Source organism: Rhea pennata, chromosome 29, assembly GCF_028389875.1.
Source record: "Rhea pennata isolate bPtePen1 chromosome 29, bPtePen1.pri, whole genome shotgun sequence".
NCBI lineage: Eukaryota > Metazoa > Chordata > Aves > Rheiformes > Rheidae > Rhea > Rhea pennata.
In genome coordinates, this window is record NC_084691.1 from 4,695,511 (window position 1) to 4,716,669 (window position 21,159).

The 21,159-nt window shown below is 75.0% G+C and overlaps 3 protein-coding genes across 4 annotated transcripts; 2 read left to right on the forward strand and 1 right to left on the reverse strand.

Annotated features, from left to right (window-relative positions):
• The first annotated feature begins 686 nt into the window (after window positions 1–686).
• DGKA (diacylglycerol kinase alpha) lies at window positions 687–11,079 on the forward strand. Of its 2 annotated transcripts, none has more exons than XM_062597078.1 (24): window positions 687–732; window positions 4,450–4,542; window positions 5,287–5,363; window positions 5,479–5,611; window positions 5,715–5,795; window positions 5,882–5,931; window positions 6,000–6,074; window positions 6,178–6,297; window positions 6,393–6,510; window positions 7,525–7,613; window positions 8,055–8,174; window positions 8,246–8,344; window positions 8,483–8,572; window positions 8,672–8,745; window positions 8,854–8,928; window positions 9,005–9,090; window positions 9,159–9,248; window positions 9,322–9,482; window positions 9,567–9,631; window positions 9,734–9,824; window positions 9,912–10,101; window positions 10,187–10,307; window positions 10,464–10,499; window positions 10,627–11,079. In XM_062597078.1, the coding sequence occupies exons 2-24, from the start codon at window positions 4,473–4,475 to the stop codon at window positions 11,075–11,077; spliced, it is 2,562 nt and encodes an 853-aa protein (XP_062453062.1). In that variant the 5' UTR covers window positions 687–732; window positions 4,450–4,472; the 3' UTR covers window positions 11,078–11,079. The 2 variants fall into 2 exon arrangements, with proteins under 2 accessions (XP_062453062.1, XP_062453063.1); XM_062597079.1 differs by having other exon boundaries at window positions 10,439–10,499; window positions 10,627–10,815.
• A 140-nt stretch (window positions 11,080–11,219) lies between these two features.
• On the reverse strand, window positions 11,220–15,275 carry PMEL (premelanosome protein). Its single transcript, XM_062597109.1, is given in 13 exon segments — window positions 11,220–11,364; window positions 11,452–11,539; window positions 11,642–11,844; window positions 11,916–12,003; window positions 12,079–12,186; window positions 12,289–12,531; window positions 12,757–12,967; window positions 12,969–13,393; window positions 13,474–13,635; window positions 13,992–14,132; window positions 14,207–14,353; window positions 14,424–14,561; window positions 15,128–15,275. Coding segments are annotated over 13 exon segments (2,247 nt in total).
• Window positions 15,276–16,679: 1,404 nt separating this feature from the next.
• Window positions 16,680–20,465, forward strand: CDK2 (cyclin dependent kinase 2). The gene is made up of 7 exons (XM_062597116.1): window positions 16,680–17,052; window positions 17,200–17,277; window positions 17,383–17,503; window positions 17,590–17,760; window positions 17,877–17,978; window positions 18,489–18,692; window positions 18,792–20,465. Exons 1-7 carry the CDS (start codon window positions 16,937–16,939, stop codon window positions 18,894–18,896), a joined length of 897 nt encoding a protein of 298 aa, XP_062453100.1. The 5' UTR covers window positions 16,680–16,936; the 3' UTR covers window positions 18,897–20,465.
• The last annotated feature ends 694 nt before the right edge of the window (window positions 20,466–21,159 follow it).

A 21,159-nucleotide genomic window follows, 5' to 3' on the forward strand; every position in this document is an offset into this window, starting at 1 on the left:
GTGCAAAGCAGGATGCAAGTGTGCAAGAGCAGGGTACGAGCACGCACGGCCAGGTGTGAGCATGCACAGCAGGGCAAGCGTGCTAGGGCAGGCATCAGTGTGCAAAGCAGGATGCAATGTGCAAGAGCAGGGTACGAGCGTGCACGGCGAGGTGTGAGTGTGCACGGCAGGGCAAGCGTGCTAGGGCAGGCATCAGTGTGCAAAGCAGGATGCAAGTGTGCAAGAGCAGGGTACGAGCACGCACGGCCAGGTGTGAGCATGCACAGCAGGGCAAGCGTGCTAGGGCAGGCATCAGTGTGCAAAGCAGGATGCAATGTGCAAGAGCAGGGTACGAGCGTGCACGGCGAGGTGTGAGTGTGCACGGCAGGGCAAGCGTGCTAGGGCAGGCATCAGTGTGCAAAGCAGGATGCAAGTGTGCAAGAGCAGGGTACGAGCGTGCACGGCGAGGTGTGAGTGTGCACGGCAGGGCCAGCGCGCTCGGGCTGGTGTGAGCGTGCAAAGCGGGACGCAAGCGTGCAAGAGCAGGGTGCGAGCACGCCCGGCCGGCAGGTGTGCGAGGCAGGGTGCGCGCAGGCGGGCGAGGCGGCGCGCCGCCCCCGGCTCCCCGCGGCGGCCGGCACGTGCGCCCGGTGCCGCCCCCGCCCGCCGCGCCGTGATGTCAGAGGGCCGGGCCGGGCCGGGCCGCGCCGTGCCGGGCCGGGCCGGGAGCGCGCGGGAGCCGAGCGGAGCCAGGTAGGTGCCGGGCAGCGGCGGGGGGATGCGCGGGGCCGTGCCGTGCCGTGCCGTGCCGTGCCGTGCCGTGCCGTGCCGTGCCGAGCCCCGCGGGGCCGCGGCGCGCCGGGCTCCCCGGTCCCCCCGCCCCCGGGAAGGGGAAGGAAGCGGCGGCCGAGAGCCGCGACGGGGCGGCCCGGTGCTGCCGCCGGGGCCGGCGCTGCGCGCCCGGGCGGCCCGGCCCCCCCGCCCGGCCCGCGCCGTCGCGGGACCTCGCTGGAGCGGCCGAGGAGGAGGAAGAAACAAACCCCGGGACGGCGCGAAGGAACGAAGGGGCCGGCGGGGCCGGGGCGGCGCGGGGAGGGAGGGGAGCGGGCCAGCCCTGCCCCGGGGCGGCCCCCGCCTCCCGCCGCGCCGCTGCCGTCGAGGCCCCGTCCCGGCCTCCTCCGCCCGGCCCCGAACCAGAGCTGGGGCCCGGAACAGCGGCCCGCCCCGTCCCGGCACCCTCCTGCCCACCCGCCCTCCGCAGAGCCGGGACCTCGTGGGAGCGGCGCCCCCTCCATCCCGCCCCGTCCTGGCCTCCTCCTGCCCTCCGCGGAGCCGGGACCCCACGGGAGCGGCGGCCCCCTCCATCCCGCCCCGTCCCGGCCTCCTCCTGCCCTCCGCAAAGCCGGGACCCCACGGGAGCGGCGGCCCCCTCCATCCCGCTCCGTCCCAGCCTCCTCCTGCCCTCCGTGGATGCCAGGACCCCACGGGAGCGGCGGCCCCCTCCATCCCGCCCCGTCCCGGCCTCCTCCTGCCCTCCGCAGAGCCGGGACCCCACGGGAGCGGCGGCCCCCTCCATCCCGCCCCGTCCCGGCCTCCTCCTGCCCTCCGTGGATGCTGGGACCCCACGGGAGCGGCGGCCCCCTCCATCCCGCCCCGTCCCGGCACCTTCCTGCCCTACGTGGATGCCGGGACCCCACGGGAGCGGCGGCCCCCTCCATCCCGCCCCGTCCCGGCACCCTCCTGCCCTCCGTGGATGCCAGGACCCCACGGGAGCGGCGGCCCCCTCCATCCCGCCCCGTCCCGGCACCTTCCTGCCCTACGTGGATGCCGGGACCCCACGGGAGCGGCGGCCCCCTCCACCCCGCCCCGTCCCGGCCTCCTCCTGCCCTCCGTGGATTCCGGGACCCCACGGGAGCGGCGGCCCCCTCCATCCCGCCCCGTCCTGGCACCCTCCTGCCCTCCGTGGATGCTGGGACCCCACGGGAGCGGCGGCCCCCTCCATCCTGCCCCATCCCGGCACCCTCCTGCCCTCCGTGGATGCTGGGACCCCACGGGAGCGGCGGCCCCCTCCATCCCGCCCCGTCCCGGCCTCCGCCTGCCCTCCGCAGAGCCGGGACCCCACGGGAGCGGCGGCCCCCTCCATCCCGCCCCGTCCCGGCCTCCTCCTGCCCTCCGTGGATGCCGGGACCCCACGGGAGCGGCGGCCCCCTCCATCCCGCCCCGTCCCGGCACCCTCCTGCCCTCCGTGGATGCCGGGACCCCACGGGAGCGGCGGCCCCCTCCATCCTGCCCCGTCCCGGCACCCTCCTGCCCTCCGTGGATGCCGGGACCCCACGGGAGCGGCGGCCCCCTCCATCCTGCCCCATCCCGGCACCCTCCTGCCCTCCGTGGATGCCAGGACCCCACGGGAGCGGTGGCCCCCTCCATCCTGCCCCATCCCGGCACCCTCCTGCCCTCCGTGGATGCCGGGACCCCACGGGAGCGGCGGCCCCCTCCATCCTGCCCCGTCCCGGCCTCCTCCTGCCCTCCGCAGAGCCGGGACCCCGTGGGAGTGGCGGCCCCCTCCATCCCGCCCCGTCCTGGCACCCTCCTGCCCTCCGCAGAGCCGGGACCCCGTGGGAGCGGCAGCCCGCTGCATTCCGGCGTTCTCCCTCCCAGCTCCAAGCCCGAGCTGGGAACGGCTGCCTGTTCCACCCTGGCATCCTCCCGGCCCTGCGGCAGAGCCGGAACCCACGGGAATGGCGGCCCCCTCCATCCCGGCATCCTCCCGCCCGGCCCTGCGGCAGAGCCGGAGCCCGCCGGCAGCCCGCGGCGCTCACGGCGAGGAAGAGGAAGCGAGATGCTCCCCTGGGGAAACAGCTGGAAATCGCCTCCCCCCGGGGTGGGGCCGGCACCGCCGGCGTGGCGGGACCGCGGCGCGCGGGCGACGGAGCCCTGCCGCCGCCAGGCCCGGCCGAGCCGGACCCTTCCCGGCGCGGCGGCAGCGCCGGCGGGTCGCGGGCGGGCTCCGGGCCAGCCGTGGGCCTCTGCCGCTCCGGCCTGCCTCACCCCTCCCTGTGTCCTGCCTGGGGGGGCCCAGGCGTCCTGCCCTCCCCCACGCCGTCCCCAGCAGCCGGGGCCCATGGCCGTGGGGAGGGGGCTCGCAGCGCTGGGGGGTCCCAGCTCCGCTTGTCCGTCCATCCCCCCCCCCAAAGGGTTAAACCCTGCCAGATCCGTGCCGGCGCCGTCTGCAAATATTTACTAAATAAGGGAAGGGCTAAATAAGCGGGCGGCTGGGCCCGCTGGGGGGGTCCCGAGGCGCTGGGCACCCCGGGGGCGGCGGCGCGCCGGGCGCCTGCGCTCCCTCCCCGCCTCGGCCTCGTGGCTGCGCGGGACCCCGCCGCCGCCCCGTGCCCTGGTCTCCCCGCCGGGAAGGGAGCGCTCCTGGGGCGGCGGGGGCGTCCCCAGGGTCCCCGGCTGCCGCGCAGCGCCTGGCCCGGGGGGGGGGGGGGGGGGGCGGCACCGGGCGCCCCGGGCGCCAGCTGCGTTCGCGGGCCCCTCCCGGCCGCCGCTCGCCGGCTGGCGCCCCGCGTCACGCCGGGTGCAAAGCTCAGCCAGCACCCGTGGGCGCGGGCACAGCCCTGCGGGTGCCCCCGGGGCCGGGCGGCGCGGGCCTCCGTGGGGCAGGTCTGCTCCGGGGGTGGGGGCGCCGGCGGGGCGCGCGTGGGTGTGCAGGCGCGCGTGCGCGGGAGCCGGGCGCGCTCGGGCTTCCGCGCGGGCGTGCGTGGGCGCGGGCGTGCACGGGCGCGTGCCCGCGCAGGTGCAGGCGCGCGTGTGCAATGCAGACATGCAAGCGCGCCCGCACGCGTGCCCGGCGCCGCCGTGTCCGCGCGCTCTCCCGCTGCCGGAGGCTGCTGCGGAAACGGCTCCGACGCGGACCCCGCGCGGGGGCCGGGGGCGGCCGCCGGCACGTGCCCGGCCGGGCCGCGCGCTTGCCCGCCGCCTCGCCGAGCCCTGCCCGCCCGGCCGCCGCGGCTGGGTGGAGCGGCCGGCGCCGGAGCCTGCCAGCGCCATGAATAAATCATAGCGCTGGCGGGCGGGGAGCGCCCTGCCCGGCGCGGCCGCACCTCCGCGGGGAAACCGAGGCAGCAGTGGCGGCGGGGCGCTGCCGCCGCTCCCCCCCCGGCCCCGCCGCGCTGGCCGGTGCCAAGTCCCACCCTCCTCCCCGGCTGCCGGCGGTGACTCAAAGCCGGTGACTCGCGCCCACCGCCAGCTCCCCGCGAGCGAGCGAGCGGTGCCGGGGCTCAGCCGCCCTCGACGCCGCGCCGGGGCCGTGCCGGCCATGGGGCTCCCGTGGGGCAAACGGTGCAGCGGGGCCGGGAGCCGGCGGCCGGCGGCGGGCGCCGACGGGGGTGCGTGGGCGCGGGGCGCGCGGGCGCGGGGCGCGTGCCGGCGCCGCGCGCCCGGCCCCACGGCGGCTCTCCCCCGCAGGCAGCGCCCGGCGGCCGCCCGCCATGGAGGAGAGCCCGGACTGGGCCACGCTGAGCCCCGAGGAGTTCGCCCACCTCCAGAAGTACCTGGACTGTGAGTGCGGGCCGGGGGCGCGCGGGGCCCCGGCGCCGGGGCGGGCAGCGCTCGCCGGCCGGGTGCGGCAGCGCACGCGTGTGCGCACGCCGGGACGGCCCTGCCTGGGGGGGGTGAGCTTGCACACGCGTGGGTGTGTGCGTGTGCCAGGCGGCCTTGCGTGGGGGGGAGGCGAGCGTGCACACGTGCGGGTGTTTGCACGTGCCAGGGGAGCCTTGCGCGTGGGGTGAGCTTGCACATGTGGGTGTGTGCATGCACTAGGCAGCCTTGCATGTGGGGGGGGTGAGCTTGCACACATGTGGGTGCGTGCACATGCCAGAGCAGCTTTGCGTGGGGGGGCTGAGCTTGCACATGTGTAGGCGTGTGCACACGCCGAGGTAGCCTTGCATGTGGGAGTGAGCTTGCACGTACATGGGCGTGTGCACGCACCAGGGCGGCCTTGTATGTGGGAGTGAGCTTACACCCGTGTGGGTGTGTGCGTGTGCCAGGGCAGCCTGTGTGGGGGTGAGCTTGCACATGCCTGGGTGTGTGCACGCACCAGGGCGGCCTTGCATGTGGGGGTGCGCTTGCACGCGGGTGGGTGTGTGCGTGCGCCAGGACAGGTTTGCGTGCGTGTGCGTGCTCCCCAGCAGCTTTACGCGCACCCCGGGCGGCAGCCTTGCACGCGTGCGTGCACGCCGGGGCAGCCTCGCGCCCCCGTGCTTGCACGCGCCCGAGCGGCCTCGCACGCCCCTCTGCCCGCAGACAGCAGCAAGAAGGTGCAGGACGTGCTGCAGGAGTTCTACGGCGATGGGGCCCTGTCCCGGCACCGGCAGGGAGAGGTGAGGTGGCGGCGGCCGGCGGGAGCCCGGGGCGCCCTCGGGGGCAGCGCCGAGCCCGGGGCCGGAGCGCGGGCCCCTCGCTGCCCCCCCCCATCCCCGTCTCTGCCCCCGCCAGTGCGTCGACTTCGAGGGCTTCAAGCTGTTCCTGAAGAGCTACCTGGAGGCGGACGACATCGCGGACGCGCTGTGCCGGCACCTCTTCATGTCCTTCCAGACCACGGCCGCGGGGCAGCCGGGCGCCCAGGCGGGTGAGGAGGGCGGCGCGGGAGTGACGGAGCTGGGGGGCGCGGGGAGACCCCGGCCCGGCCCGGCGCCGCGGGACTCAGCACCGTCTCCGTCCCCCCCCCGCAGGCAGCGGCCTCGTCTGCGTTAACGACGTCTCCTGCTACTTCTCCTTGCTGGAGGGGGGCCGCCCCGAGGACAAGCTGGAGTGTGAGTGGGGGGCTGCTCCGCGGGGCTGGGGTACGCCCGGGGGCCCCGGGAGGAGCTGCCCCCTCACCCCCCGCTGTCCCCCGCAGTCACCTTCAAGCTCTACGACAAGGACGGGAACGGGCTCCTGGACAGCTCGGTGAGCGCCGGGGCGGGGGCCGCGGCGGGGCGCCCCCCGCCCGGCCCCGCTGACTCTGCGCCCCCCAGGAGGTGGATCGGATCATCACGCAGATGATGCGGGTGGCCCAGTACCTGGACTGGGACGTCACGGAGCTGAAGCCGGTTAGCGGGGCCGGAGGGGCGGCGGGGAGCTGCCGGGGTGGCCCAGCCTCCCCCCCGGCCCCTGCAACCTCCCCCCCCGCACTGAGCCCCCCTCCGCCCCCAGATCCTGCAGGAGATGATGCGGGAGATCGACTACGACGGCAGCGGGACGGTGTCGCTGGCCGAGTGGCTGCGCGGCGGCGTCACCAACATCCCGCTGCTGGTGCTGCTGGGCCTCGAGGTGGTGAGTCCGGGGGTGCCGCGCCGGGGGGGTGCCGCCGCCGCGGGCCCGGCCGCAGCCCCCCGACAGCCGCCCGGCCGCGGCCCCCCTCTCCCCAGCACATGAAGGACGACGGGCAGCACATGTGGCGCCTGAAGCACTTCAACCGGCCCGTGTACTGCAACGTGTGCGAGACGCTGCTGGTCGGGCTGCGCAAGCAGGGGCTGTGCTGCACCTGTGAGTGGGCCGGGGACGGGGCCACAGCGGGGCCGGGGACGGAGAGGGGCACGGATGAGGGGGCAGGGCGGGGATGGGGACGGGGACCAACATGGGGGGGACAGACGGGGATGTGGTGAGGACCCAGGTGGGGATGGGGGCTGACATGGGGGGGACAGACGGGGATGTGACGATGACCCGGATGGAGATGGGGATGTGAGGAGGACCAGGATGGGGATGGGGATGGGGATGTGACGAGGACCGGGACGGGGATGGGGACTGACATGAGGACAGACGGGGATGTGATGAGGACCAGGATGGGGATGGGGATGGGATGAGGACCAGGATGGGGATGGGGACAGACGGGGATGTGATGAGGACCAGGATGGGGATGGGGATGGGATGAGGACCAGGATGGGGATGGGGACAGATGGGGATGTGATGAGGACCCGGATGGGGATGGGGACAGACGGGGATGTGATGAGGACCAGGATGGGGATGGGGACAGACGGGGATGTGATGAGGACCACGATGGGGATGGGGATGGAATGAGGACCAGGATGGGGATGGGGACAGATGGGGATGTGATGAGGACCCAGATGGGGATGGGGACTGATATGGGGACAGACGGGGATGTGGTGAGGACCAGGATGGGGATGGGGATGGGATGAGGCCCGGGATAGGGACAGGTTGGGGGCCAGGAGGAGATGGGGTTGGCCCCACTGCCCCTCCCGCTGCGTCCTCGCTGGGCCTGCACCAGATCCAGCTGTTGCAGGAGGCTCCGCCCCCGGGCCAGCTGTGGGGAAGCCCCGCCCACGTGGGCAGGGCCATGGTGTGAGCCCCGCCCATCTCGGTTTCCAGCCATTGGCGCGTGAGGGGGCGGGTCTCCCCCAGTGCAGAGCGGGATGCCATTGGCTGACCGCGTGGCTGCAGGGGTGCCGTGATTGGTCGGTCCGGAGGGGGTGGGGCCAGGCGCGGGGTGGGGCGGGGCCGGGGTTGCTGATGCCCCCCGCCCCCCCCCCCCCCCCCCCCCAGTCTGCAAGTTCACGGTGCACGAGCGCTGCGCCCGCAAGGCGCCCCCCAGCTGCATCAGCACCTACGCCAAGTCCCGCAAGGAGGCCGGCGTGAGTGGCCGTCCGTCCGTCCGTCCGTCTCTCTGTCCGCCCCTCCGTCTGTCCATCCGTCCACCCGTCCGTTGGTTTGTCAGTCCGTCCGTCTGTTGGTCCTTATCCATCCGCCCGGCCAACTCTTCTCCTGGCGGTCTGCTTGTCGTCTGGTCTGGCCGCTCATCCGTCTGTCTGTCCGTCCGTTGACCTGCTCTGCTGTCGATACGTGTGTCCGTCTGTGCGGTTGTCTGTCCGTCTGTCTATCCGCCCATCTGCCCGCCCGTGCCTCCGTCTGCCTCCCCATCCATCCGTTCTGCTGTCTGCCATGCCATCCCTCCATCTGGCCGTCTGTCCGCTGTCCGTCCGCACCAGCCCGCGGCCTGGAGCCCCTCGGCAGAGGCGCCGCGTGGGGGGGCGCCGGCGGGGCGCCGGGGGGTGACGCGGTGGGGCTGTGCGCAGGTGCAGGCCCACGTGTGGGTGAAGGGCGGCTGCGAGGCCAGCAAGTGCGGCAAGTGCCAGAAGAAGATCAAGAGTTTCCAGAGCCTGACGGGGCTGCACTGCGTCTGGTGCCACCTCAAGGTGGGTCCGTCCGTCCGTCCGTCCGTCCCCGCTGGCCGCCCCGGGGCCGCCCTCACCCCGTCTGCCCCCAGATCCACGAGGAGTGCCTGGCCTGCGTGCCCCCGAGCTGCGACTGCGGGCTGCTGCGCGACCACGTCCTGCCCCCCTCGGCCATCTACCCCGTGGTGCTGGTGAGTGCGGCCCCGGCGGCTTCCCGGGCCGTCCGAGCGCCGGGGGCAGCCCGGAGGGCCCAGGAGTCCGGGTCCGCCCCCCCCCCCCCCCCCCGGAGCCGGGATGCCGCCGGTGACGGCCGGCCCCGGCGCTCGCAGGAGAGGCAGAACAGCCAGAAGAACGGCAGCGGGACGCCGGTGGAGGAGACGCCGCAGGCGTTCGCCACCCCCGAGGGGCAGGCGCTGCGGGTGAGCCCGGGCGGCACCGGGGGCGGCGCGCCGTCGGGGGGGACGGGGGACACACGGCGCGTCCCCTCACCGCCCCTCCTCGCCCCCCCCCCCCCCCAGGTCAGCCCCGTGCTCGACACCCACCCGCTCCTCGTCTTCGTCAACCCCAAGAGCGGAGGGAAGCAGGGGGAGAGGTAAGGGGCGGCCCGCCGGCGGCTCCCGCGCCGGGGCCGGCGAGCCCGCAGGTGCCCGGGCGCCGTGCGCCGTCCCGGCACGCGCGGCCTCACCCGCTTTCCCCCCAGGGTGCTTCGGAAATTCCAGTACCTCCTCAACCCCCGGCAGGTTTATAACCTGCTGAAGGGAGGACCAAACCCCGGGTGAGCGAGGGGCCGCGGCGGGCACCGGGACGCGCCGGGCGGCCGAGCCCTGCCCTGACCCTTCCGCCTCCGCCAGGCTCAATTTCTTCCGAGACGTGCCAGATTTCCGGATCCTGGTGTGCGGCGGGGACGGCACCGTGGGCTGGATCCTGGACGCCATCGGTGGGTGCCGGGCCCGCGGCGGAGGGACCCTCCCCCCCCCGCCCCACCGACCGCCCGTGTCGTTGCAGATAAAGCCAACCTGCCCCGGCGGCCCCCCGTGGCCGTGCTCCCGCTGGGGACCGGCAACGACCTGGCCCGGTGCCTGCGCTGGGGCGGAGGTGAGTGGGACGGGGCGGCGGCGGCACGGCGCTGCGCCCCGGGACCCTTGCTCCTCTCGCCTGCCTCCCGCAGGCTACGACGGGGAGAACCTGGTGAAGATCCTGAAGGACATCGAGGGCAGCAGCGTGGTGCAGATGGACCGGTGGCACGTGCAGGTGCTGCCCGAAAACCCCGAGGAGAAGGGCGACCCCGTCCCCTACGAGATCATCAACAACTACTTCTCCATCGGGGTGGTGCGTGGGGGGCTGGGGTCGGGGTGGGGGGCGCGTGCTGGGCCGGCCGGGCTGGGCCTCACCCCCCGCCTCGTCCCGCTGCAGGACGCCTCCATCGCTCACCGCTTCCACGTCATGCGGGAGAAGTACCCGGAGAAGTTCAACAGCCGGTGGGTGGGGGACGGGGCTGTCCCCGCCGCGGCCCCCGGCCCGGCTCCGCGCCGCGGGCCACCGCCACCCCTGCCCTGGCTGTGTGTGTCCCCCCCCTCCAGGATGAAGAACAAGCTGTGGTACTTCGAGTTCGCCACGTCCGAGACCATCTTCGCCACCTGCAAAAAGCTCAAGGAGTGCTTGAGCATCGAGGTGAGAGATGCCCCGTCCGGGGTTGCCCCCTTGGGGGGGGGGGGCCGGGCTCCTGGCCGCGTCCCGGCGCTGACCTGTCCCCCGCAGTGCTGCGGGACCCCCCTGGACCTGAGCGGAGCCCTCTCGGGGGTGGCGGTGCTCAACATCCCCAGCATGCACGGAGGCTCCAACCTCTGGGGCGAGACCAAGCGGCCGCTGGGCGAGGCGAGGAACGCGTCCGGCGCCGGGCAGCCCCAGGCCATCACCGACGCCGAGACCCTCAAGACCTGCGTGCAGGGTGCGCGGGGCGGCGGCGCAGCCCCGCGCGGGGCCGGGGTCCCCCGCCCCGCCGGCGCCCTGACCCCGTCCCCCTGCGTCCCCAGACCTGAGCGACCAGCGGCTGGAGGTGGTGGGCCTGGAGGGGGTGATCGAGATGGGGCAGATCTACACGGGGCTGAAGAGCGCGGGCAAGCGGCTGGCCAAGTGCTCCGAGATCACCCTGCGGTGAGCCCGCGCGAGGGGGGCGGCGTGGTCGGCTGCCCCCCTGCTCCGGGGGCCGCTGGGACCCCGCGGGGATGGGGAAGGTTGGGGGCGCCGGGGGTGCCCGGGCAGCCGCTGACCGGGGGTGTTTGCAGGACGCTGAAGCACCTCCCCATGCAGATCGACGGAGAGCCCTGGATGCAGCCGCCTTGCACGGTACGTGGGACCCCCTGCCCTCGCCGAGACCCTCGGGGCCGTGCCAGCGCCCCGCGGGCTCCCGGCCCGCCGCGGGCTCCCGGCCCCCCGCAGCCCCTCCCAGCCCCTCGGCCTCTCTGCGCTGCAGATCAGGATCACCCACAAGAACCAGACGCCGATGCTCATGGCCGCGCCGCCCCGCTCCTCCAGCTTCTTTGGCCTCAAGAAGGGGCCCGTCGAGGCCTGACGGGGCCCGTGCCGGGGCGAGAGCCCCCTGCTCCGCGTGCTGCGCCCCGGGCGGCGGGCGATGGACCAACCCCCCGTGCGTGTCCTGGGGAAGGGCAGGTGACGAGTCCCGTCCCGTCCCCCCCCAGGGCACCCATGGGTGCTTGGAGCCCGCTGGCTGCTCCGGGCTGGGGAGACGGCTGGACGGCCCCCCACCCGCGGCGGCGGGGGGTGCGCAGCGCCGTCGCCCTCCCCGCATGTGCCATGCTGGCTGGAGCCCCTGCGCCTGCGGGGCCCCCCCCCCGCCCTATTTATTACCCCTTCCTTCCCCCCGGATTTCAAGTGCCTCTTGCAGTAATAAAGCCTGGTGTTGAGACGGGCGCTGGGCTGTGCCGCTCCGCGGGGCGACGGCGCGCGGCCCCCCCTCGCCCCCCACCCCGGGCGCACAACCACACGGAGGCACGGGCTGAGCTGAGCCTTTAATGCCGGCGGCAGCGGGGCCGGGCCCCGCGGGCCCTACGCGGCGCTGGCGCGGAGCAGGGGGCTGCTCTCGCCGCTGGGCGCCCCGCCGAGGGCCTGCCGCAGCAGCAGGCGGAGGGCCGAGCCGGGGGGCAGCCAGCGCCGGGGGGCCGGGGCGCGCGGCGGGCCCCGCTTCGTGCGCCTGCGGGGCAGAGAGAGGGCGAGCGGGTCAGCGCGGGCGGCCGGCCCCGAGCGCCGCCGGCCCCGAGCGCCGCCGGCCCGGGCTCACCTGTACGTGTAGGCGACGGCGGCCAGGGCGGCGGCGACGAGCACCAGCCCCACGGCGAGCGTGGCCCCGCCGGCAGCCGGAGCAGCACCTGCGGCGCGCGGAGGGGCAGAGGCGGCTCAGCGCCGGCCGCGGGGGTCCCGGCCCCGCGGGGGCGCGGGGCCCCTCGCCCACCCCCCAGCCCTGCTCCCACCTCCGACGGCGACGCGGGTGCTGGCCACGGCCAGGCTGTTGCCGTTGGCCAGGGACACGTTGAGGCAGTAGAGGCCGGAGTGGTTGAAGTGCTGGCGCAGGACGAGCTGGCAGCCGGGGGCCGGCTCCACGGCGCTGCACGTCTGCTGCTGCGCCGTCCGGCACTCGGGGTCCGAGACGACGGTGCAGACCTCCTCGGGCAGGCTGCCGGGCGGGGGTCAGCGCGGCGCGGGGACCCCCCCGGCCCCGGGGCACGGTCCCCGCGCGGCCCTCACCTGCCCTCGCACGTCACCGTGAGCTCCACGCTGTTCTCGCTGCCCTCCAGCGCCGCGGAGGCGACGATGGCGACGTTCTCGATCCCCTCTGCGAGGGGCCGGGGGGTCAGACGGCGCCGGCGCCCACCCCGGCCCGCCCGGCCCGGCCCGGCCCGGCACTCACCCACGATGTCGAGCTGGGTGGAGAAGGTGCCGTAGCGGTACAGGATGCAGCCCACCGGCTCGGCACCCGGCGCCTGCCGCTTCACCAGCGCCAGCAGCTCCGCGGCGCCTTCAGGGGCGGCGGTGGATTCTGCGGGTCCAGATGTGGCTCCTGCTATGGGTCCAGCTGTGGCACCCACTGTGGGTGCAACAGTGGCTCCAGCTGTGGCACCTACTGCAGGTGCAACAGTGGCTCCAGCTGTGGCACCCGATAGGGGGGCAACAGTGGCTCCAGCTGTGGCTCCTGCTACGGGTACAGCTGTGGCTCCAGCTGTGGCACCCACTGTGGGTGCAACGGTGGCTCCAGCTGTGGCTCCTGCTATGGGCACAGCTGTGGCTCCAGCTGTGGCACCCACTGCGGGTGCAGCAGTGGCTCCAGCTGTGGCTCCGGCTGTGGCTCCAGCTGTCACAGCATCTGTGGAGGAACCAGAAAGAAGAGGCTGGAGAAAGGCAGGGAGAGACTGAGCCAGTCCCTGGGGTGACCCCGGGGACGTGGCAGTCGCCTCCCGCCCCCAAGGGGCCGGTCTCCCCCCAGCCCCCTGGCCGGTGGAGCCGGGGGTCCCTGGTGGGGAGCCGGCCCCCAGCGGGCAGCGGGACGGGGTGGTGGGGTCCGGCCCCGGCGTCAGAGCGGGGCACCCACCTGCAGCCAGGGTTGCTGCTGCCCCGGCAGCAGGTCCTGCCGTGGGGGACGTGGTGCCGGCTGTGTCCCCGGCCGGGGAGGCCGAGTCAGGCAGCGGGGGGTCCGTGGACGCCGCGGGGGTGCCGAGCGCGGGGAGCCCAGACTGCGTCACGGCGGCGGGTGCTGGGGGGGGGGGCAGAGCGAGAGCGGAGGGGCTGCAGGAGCACCCTGAGGATGGGGGTCGGGGCGGGGGGGTGCCCCGCCGCCCGCTTACCGGAGCTGGCTGCCGCGGCGGTGCTGGGCGCGGGGCCGGCGCTGGTGCCGGCGGGCGGCGTGGCGCTGGGCGCCGGCGCCGTGGTGGGGTCCAGGGGGGGCGGCGCGGAGCTGCCGCAGGGGCTCAGGGGGATGGCGGCCTGCAGCGCCAGGCGCGCGGTGAAGGAGCCGGCCTCCAGGTAGGTGTGGGTGACCGTGGCGCTGCGGGAGATGAGGGTGCCGCTCCCGTCCCCGAAGTCCCACGAGTAGGAGACGTCGGCGTCGCGCAGGTAGCGGCTGGGGTCGTGCAGCCGCACGGCGAAGGCCACGGCGCGCCGGCGCACGAAGCGCCCGCCGCCGGCCGCCCCCTCCACCTGCGCCACGTCCACGGCCAAGGGCACCTGGTCTGCGCGGGGGGGACACGGGGCGCCGTCAGAGCCCGCGGCCCCCCCGGTCCTCCCCCGGACCCCCGGCCCCGGCGCCTACCCGTGATGCTGAACTGAGTGCTGGCGCGGCTGATGGGGACGAACTTCTGGCGGCCGCGGTAGTGGTAAACCACCACGTCCATGGTGTAGGAGCCGACGGGCACGCCGTCGGTGGCCACTGTCAGCTGCGACGCGGCGCCGTCCACCACCTGCCAGTACCGGCCTGCGGGGGAGCGGCGTCAGCGGCCGGCGCGGCGCAGCGCGGCACGGCGCGGTGAAGCGCAGTGCAGTATGGCACGGTGCAGCACGGCACGGCACGGTGCAGCACGGCACGGTGCAACACGGTGCAGCTCAGCGCGGTGCAGCACGGCACGGTGCAGCGCGATGCAGCTCAGCGCGGTGCAGCACAGTGCAGTACGGCACGGTGCAGCGCGGTGCAGCACGGCACGGTGCAGCGTGGCACGGTGCAGCACGATGCAGCTCAGTGCGGTGCAGCACGGCACAGTGCAGCGCGATGCAGCACAGCACAGCGCAGCACAGCCTGGCACAGCCCAGCACGGCCCGGCACGGCAGCCTCACCCCACGTCCACCACACGTAGACGAACTTCCCGCGCTGGCCCCAGGCGCCGCGGGGAACGGGCCGCCCGTCGGGGAAGACGCCGTCGGAGCCCTCGGCCGGCGGCTCCGGGAAGACGGGGTCGCCGCGGGCCACGCGGGTGCCTGCGGGCGGGGGGTGAGCGGGCGGCGGGGCGGGGAGGGGGGTCCCCGCGCCACCCCCCGCCCGGCGCTCTCACCGTTGACGGTGCAGTTGCGGCTCCAGACGACGCGGCCGTCGGGCAGCGGCTCCTGGCCGCGGGGGAAGCGCAGGGCGACGGAGAAGGTGGCTTTGGCGCCCGCCAGCGTGGGCCCGTCGCTGCTGAGCTCGAGGGCGACGTCGCCGCCTGCGCGGGCCCACGGCTCAGGCTCGGGCGCCGCGGGCCCCGGCGGCCCCCGCCCCGGCCCGGCACCCACCTCGCCAGCGGCCGCCCTGCCGGGGGGTCCCGTCCCCCCAGGGCGGGCGCAGCCCCGCGTCCCAGCTCCGCAGAGGCGCCGGCGCTCGGCTCCACGTCCCGCTCCGGCCGCTGCCGACGCCGCTCCGGCCGCCGGCTCCTGGGGGGCGGCGGGGGGCAGACGGGTGATGCCGGGGTGCCCAGCGCCGCGGCGGCGGCCAGGCGCCACGTGACGGGCCGAGGCCGGGGGGCAGCACCGGGGGCAGAGCCCGTCACATGCGCCCGCCGCTGCCCAAGCCCTTTCATGTGACTCTCAGCTGAGCCGGCGCCGGCGGCCCCGCAGCCCCCCCCGCAGCCCCGCTCGCGGCCCCACTGCGCGGCGGGGCCCCGTGCCGTCCCCCCGCGAGGGCAGCGGCCCCCCCGCCCAGCCGGGCAGGGGCTCGTACTGCCCCCCGACAGCAGAGGCATCCGGTGCCGCCGCCGCCCCCGCGAGCCCCCCACCGGCTCCCCTCTGCCCCCAGACCCCGGTGGTAGCAGGGGGGGGGTCCAGCGGGGCGCCCCACTCTCCACCGAGCCCCAGGGCGCCCGGCAGGATCCCCCCTCACCGCCCGGCACCGTCCCGGCCACGGCTGCCCCGTGCGGGACCCCCGGTGCCCCGCAGCCCCCGGCCGGGGGGGCAAGCGGCCGGCCGGGCCCCGCCGGCAGCCCCGGGGGGGCCCCACTTACGGCGCTGCGTGGCGGCCAGGGCCAGCAGGGCCCCCAGCAGCGCGATCGTCCCCTGCACCCGCATGCTCCAGCCGTCGCCGTCGCCGCGCCGGGGCAGAGAGGCGAAGGCGCCGGCGGCGGGGGGATAAGAAGGGGCTCTCGTTTGCATAGTCCCACCCCGCGGGGGCCCGGCGGGCAGCCCCCGCGTGCGTGCGCGTGGGTGCGCGTGCGGCCGCGCTCCCCCGCCAGCCCGGTCACGCGCGCCCCGGCTCTGCCTCCCGGGCACGTGTGCGGCCCCGGCTGGCCGCAGCCTCCTCGGAGACGGGGCGGCCGCTGCCCCCATCCGCGCCCCTTCGCGCCCGGCGACGGTTCGGCAGCGGGCAGCGGGGGGCTGCGGGCACGGCTCGGCCTGCCTGCACCCCGACACCCGGGTGCCGCCACCGCGCTGCCGGCGGCCCCAGCGCCGCGGCTCCGCTCCCGCGCGCCGGCCGGCCGGGGCAGGGAGCCGGGCCGGGACCAGCCTCCCCTGCCGCCGCTCCCCGAGGGCGGCTGCACACGCGTGGGTGCGTGTGCACGTGCACGGGGGCTCCGGCCCTCTCCTGCTTCGGGGGTCGTTTCCAGCCCCCACGTCACAGGCGATGCCGCGGCTCCTGCCGCGCGTGGGCCTCTGCCGCAGCCCTGGCTCCCAGCTCCAGCCCGGCCGGACCCCGCGCCCAGGCTCGGCCTGGCCCCCCTGGGAGCGGGGGCAGGCTGGCCCGGACCACAGACCCCCCGGAGGAGCCCAGGGCACCCGGCCCGGTGCTCCCGCCCAGCCGGCTGCGCTGCGGGCGCCAGGCCCAGGGCGTGCGGGGTTGGGGCTCAACCGAGCTCCTTGGGCAGGGGGACCCTAGCACGACCCCCTCCCCGGGCCAGAGGGGCCCCTTCCCGGGCCAGGCGGCTCTCGGCTCGGCGCCCAGCGTGACCCCGTCCCTTGGCCGCGCAGCACCCGGCCACATCCCCGGGCCGCGGGCGACCCCTCGAAGGGCGCCCAGAGCCCGGCACGCGCCCATCCCAGGAGGGCGCTTGTTAGCAGCCTCCTGTACGCGGGGCCAGCCGGGCCGGCTGCGGAAGCGGCTGCCCCGGGGGGCTCGGCATGGATGCCCCGGGGGCCGCCCCGACGCCCCGGGGAGGGCCGCGCGCCCATTGCCTCGGGGCGGGTCTGTCCCTTTAAGGGATCTCCCGCGCCGCCCGGCGCGTCGGCGGCGGCCCCGGCCAATGGGGCGGCGCGGGGGGCGGGGCCAGCGGAAGGCGGGAAGCGGCGGCGGCGGCGGCGGCGGCGGCAACATTGTAGCGCGCGGGGGAAGCGGCGGCCGCGAACGTCCCATCCGCGCCGCGCCGGGACCCCCGGAGCGGGACCCCCCCGGGCCGGGACCCCCCCCGGAGCGGGACCCCCGGAGCGGGACCCCCCCCGGGCCGGGACCCCCCCCCGGGCCGGGACCCCCCCCCGGGCCGGGACCCCCCCCCGGAGCGGGACCCCCTCCCGGAGCGGGACCCCCCCCCGGGCCGGGACCCCCCCCCGGAGCGGGACCCCCCCGGAGCGGGACCCCCCCCCGGGCCGGGACCCCCTCCCGGAGCGGGACCCGCCCGGCACCGCCCCCCACCCCAGATCCCCTCTGGGATCCGCTCCCGAGACGCCCCCCGGCCGGGGCCCTCCCCCCGGATCTGCCCCCCACCCCCGGCGTCTCTCCCGCACCGGGACCACCGCCACCCCCGGCACCGGCTGTCCCGCCCCGGCGGCGGCCCCCACCCCGGTGCCCCCGGGCCCGGGCGCCCCTCCCGCGCTGCCGCCCCATGGAGAACTTCCAGAAGGTGGAGAAGATCGGCGAGGGCACCTACGGCGTCGTCTACAAGGCCCGGAACAAGGTCACCGGCGAGGTGGTGGCGCTCAAGAAGATCCGCCTGGACACGTGAGGCAGCGCGGCGGCGGCGGCCCGGGCGCGGGAGGGCGGCCTGGCCCGGCCCGGCTCGGCCCGGCTCGGCCCAGCTCACGGGGGGGGGGGTCCAGCGCCGCGGCTCGGCCCGCTGACCCCGGCCCCGGGGGGCTTCGCCCGCAGGGAGACCGAGGGCGTCCCCAGCACGGCCATCCGCGAGATCTCCCTGCTCAAGGAGCTCAACCACCCCAACATCGTCAAGTAAGCGGGGGGCGCGGGGCGCGCCGGACCCGGACCCGGACCCGGGCTGGGGCGCCCGCCCGCGCCGCAGCCCCGCGCCCAGGCCTGCGCCCCGCTCGCCTCCAGGCTGCTGGACGTGATCCACACGGAGAACAAGCTCTACCTGGTCTTCGAGTTCCTGCACCAGGACCTGAAGAAGTTCATGGACTCGTCGTCCATCAGCGGCATCGCCCTGCCCCTGATCAAGGTGGGGCTGCGGCGGGCGGCGCGGGGCCCCGCGCGGCGGCGCTGGGCCCCGCCGAGCCGCCCCGACCCCGCGCCCTCTCCCCGCAGAGCTACCTGTTCCAGCTGCTGCAGGGCCTGGCCTTCTGCCACTCGCACCGCGTCCTGCACCGCGACCTCAAGCCCCAGAACCTGCTCATCAACGCCGAGGGAGCCATCAAGCTGGCCGACTTCGGCCTGGCCCGCGCCTTCGGGGTGCCCGTGCGGACGTACACGCACGAGGTGGGCGCCCCGAGCGCTTGCTCCGGCTCCCTGCCTCAGTTTACCCGCTCGGGGCGGGAGCGATGGCTCGGGCCGCGGGGCGGAGGAGCCAGCGCCCGTCCCCCCCCTTTCCGCAGGTGGTGACTCTCTGGTACCGAGCCCCCGAGATCCTGCTGGGCTGCAAGTACTACTCGACGGCCGTGGACATCTGGAGCCTGGGCTGCATCTTCGCCGAGATGGTGAGCGGCCCCGCGGGGCGCCGGGCCAGCCGCGCTCCCGGGGCACGCGGCGTCGCGGCTGCGCCCGGCCCGGCGGCCCGGCTGACGGACGCCGCCGAAGAAAGGCGCTTTGTGGGCTCCCGGGCGCCGGCGCGGGGGCCGGGCCCTGCGGGGCCGTCATGTGAGCCCCACGGCCCCCCCCGGGCCGGCCGTCACGCGGCAGCGGGCAGGATGCGTCCCCGGGGTCGGCCCGGCGCCGGGGCCGGGGGCCGCGTCACGAGGGGCTCTCTGATTCCCGGCCAAGGAACCCAAAAACACGTGCTGGGGGGGGGGGAGTTTTGCTTGGAAAGGGCAAGGCGCCCCGGGGGCCGGCTGGCTTGGGCGCCTCTCGGGGCGGGGACCTCCCCGCTCAGGGTGCGTCGGCGGGGCCGGGCTCCCCCGTAACCCCGCGGCGCCGGCCAGCCCCCCGTCTCGCGGCGGGTTTAGCCGCCCCGCGGGCCGGGCTCTCCACGGCCCGCTCCTCTCGCCCAGATCACCCGGCGAGCCCTGTTCCCCGGCGACTCGGAGATCGACCAGCTCTTCCGCATCTTCCGCACGCTGGGCACCCCGGACGAGGCCGTGTGGCCCGGCGTCACCTCCATGCCCGACTACAAGCCCAGCTTCCCCAAGTGGGCCCGCCAGGACTTCAGCAAAGTGGTGCCGCCGCTGGACGAGGAGGGGCGGAAGCTGCTGGCAGTGAGTGAGGGATGGGGAGCGCCGCGGGGACAGCCGGGCCCTGCCGCTCCCCCGGCCCCGGCCCCGGCCGGCCCCTCACCGGCCCCTCTTTCTCCCCAGCAAATGCTGCACTACGACCCCAACAAGCGGATCTCGGCCAAGTCGGCGCTGGGTCACCCCTTCTTCCGCGACGTCACCCGGGCCGTCCCCCACCTGCGCTTGTGACGCAGCCCGGCCCCGCGGCTGCCGCCCCTCCTGCTCGCACTTAGCCCTCCGGGCTCTGCCGGCGCCGAGCCGGGGCCCGGAGCCCTCGGGACGGGACGCGGCAGCCTCCCGCTGCCCCGCCAGCGCCCGGAGAGCGGGTGCCGCCTTCCCTGCCCGCGCGCCCCCTCGCCGCCGCCCGGCCCTGCGCCGCGGAGGGCAGATCCCGGGGGCCGGGAGGCGCCTCCGGCCCTAGGGCAGCGTGGCCGCGGCTCAGGGATCCTCTTCGCCCCCCGCCCCTCCGCCCCCCACGACCTCCCTCCTGCCCTGAGCCTGGTCCGAGCACCCGGAGGGCAGAGCAGGTCCCCGCGTGGGGCGAGGGGCCCGCTCCGCTCCTGCCTCGCGGAGGCCCCGTCTTCCCTCTCCCGGACTTCAGGCACTTGCAGCCCTTCCCCGGGAGCCGTTTCAGGCTGCGGAGGTGCGACGGCGGCGGCCCCATCCCGATGCCGGCTTTGCCCAGCTCCTGCCGGCACAGCTGGGCTTCTCCTGGCTCCCTGAGCCTGGGCAGCTTCTTGCCTTGTCCGTTCTGGCAGCGCAGGAGGAGCCTCCGGGTTTTCCAGCCCGAGAGGGGGCTCGTGGGCCCCGCGTTCCCGCGGAGCAGCCGCTCCCAGGAGCGGGTCAGCCGCGTCCCGGCCCTGCGGAGCGATGCCCGTCCGTGCTGGCTGGGCTCAAGGCTGCGCATCGTGCTGGGGGCTCGTAGGGGCGCTCCGGTCATACCCAGCTCCCTCCCCAGTGTATTTATTTCCCTGGAAGCAGCCGGATCTGACCAGGGCAGCTTGTACTCGACCTTGGGGACGATAGGGACTGTGGGGGTGGCCCCTGCCTCTGCCCTGCTCCGGGCCCCGGACCGGCGGGGAGGGCCGTGCCTGGTCCTGGGCAGGGAAACCAGCCCCAGCTCCCTCGGTGCAAGGGGAAAGGCCTTTGCCCATCCCCAGAGCACTGTGCACGCGTGGAAGAGAGCCAAGGCCCGTGACCACGTTTCCTTCGTCCCCTGGGCATAGGGGTTCAAGAGAGGCAGCATCTTCATCCTCAGCATTTCCTGGCCTCCTCCTCCTCGGCCGCTGGCTAAAGGCTGGCTGCTCCTTGCCTTATCACGGCTGTTCCGGCTCTCAAGGCTCCTCGGCGGCACGGGGTGGCGGGAGCCCCGCAGCTGGGCACGGTTTCCCTCTCCAAACGCTGCCAGCTTGGGGCTGAAAACCGCAGGAGGAGGTGGAGGCCTGGAGGGAGGCTCAGTACCAGCTAAATATCTCCTGCAGTATTTGGGAACATGAAGATTTATATGTATTTTTGGACTGGAACAAATAGGGAGGTATTTATAAGGCTGTGGTAGCAGAGTTCTTTTGTAGAGCATTTCTTAGAGAAGCACCTTGGAGTATTTTGTAACAGAATCTCTTTAGAGCCATCTCCGAACCCGCCTTCCTGGGATATTTTTGTCGCTGACTTTTGTAACTTCCCGGCTGTGATTTCTTACCAAATGTTAAAAATATTTGTGTAACTCCTTTACAAACCATTAAATATTCCTAGTTCTTTGCCTAGAGTTCTTCATGGCTGCGGGTCGGCGGGGAGGGCCGCCAGCGGCGCGTGTGGCTCTGCGCCGACGTACCCGCTCCGTGTGAGCCCCTGCACCCCTTATAGGTGCACCCATATATTCACCCAGGGATACGTACAACTCTTGCCCCGCACACCCCCCTATAGAGGCGGCTGTAGGCACGCTGTGCCTGTCTGTGCCCCCACGCGTCGCTACACGCCCGGCCTTCCTCCCAGCGCCTCGGAGCCCCCATAGGTGCCCTCATCCCTAAATTACACCTATATATGCCCCTGCGTCTATACACTGACTCTGTACGTGCCTCTGGGTTTACAGGGTCCCATGTCTCTGTGGCCACCCCATGTGTGCCCCTCTGTATGGCCCGTATGAGCCTCTGTGGGGCTACAGGACCCCCATCTGTGCCCCTGTGGCTGTAAGGCCTCGTATATGTCGCTGTGGGTCTATACGCCTCCCTTCACGTGCCCCTGGGGTATATACGATCCTATCTGTGCCCCTGGGGGTCTACAGGGCCCCCTCCCATGTGCCACGGCCAGCACGTACGTTGCTACGGGTCAATACGGTCCCTGTACTGCCCCGGGTGTCTGTAAGACCCGCCTATAGGCCACAGCCCCACACGTTGCTGTGGGTCTCTATAAGCCCCTCATATGTGCTCTTGGGGGGTCTATAGCCCCCGCCCATGTG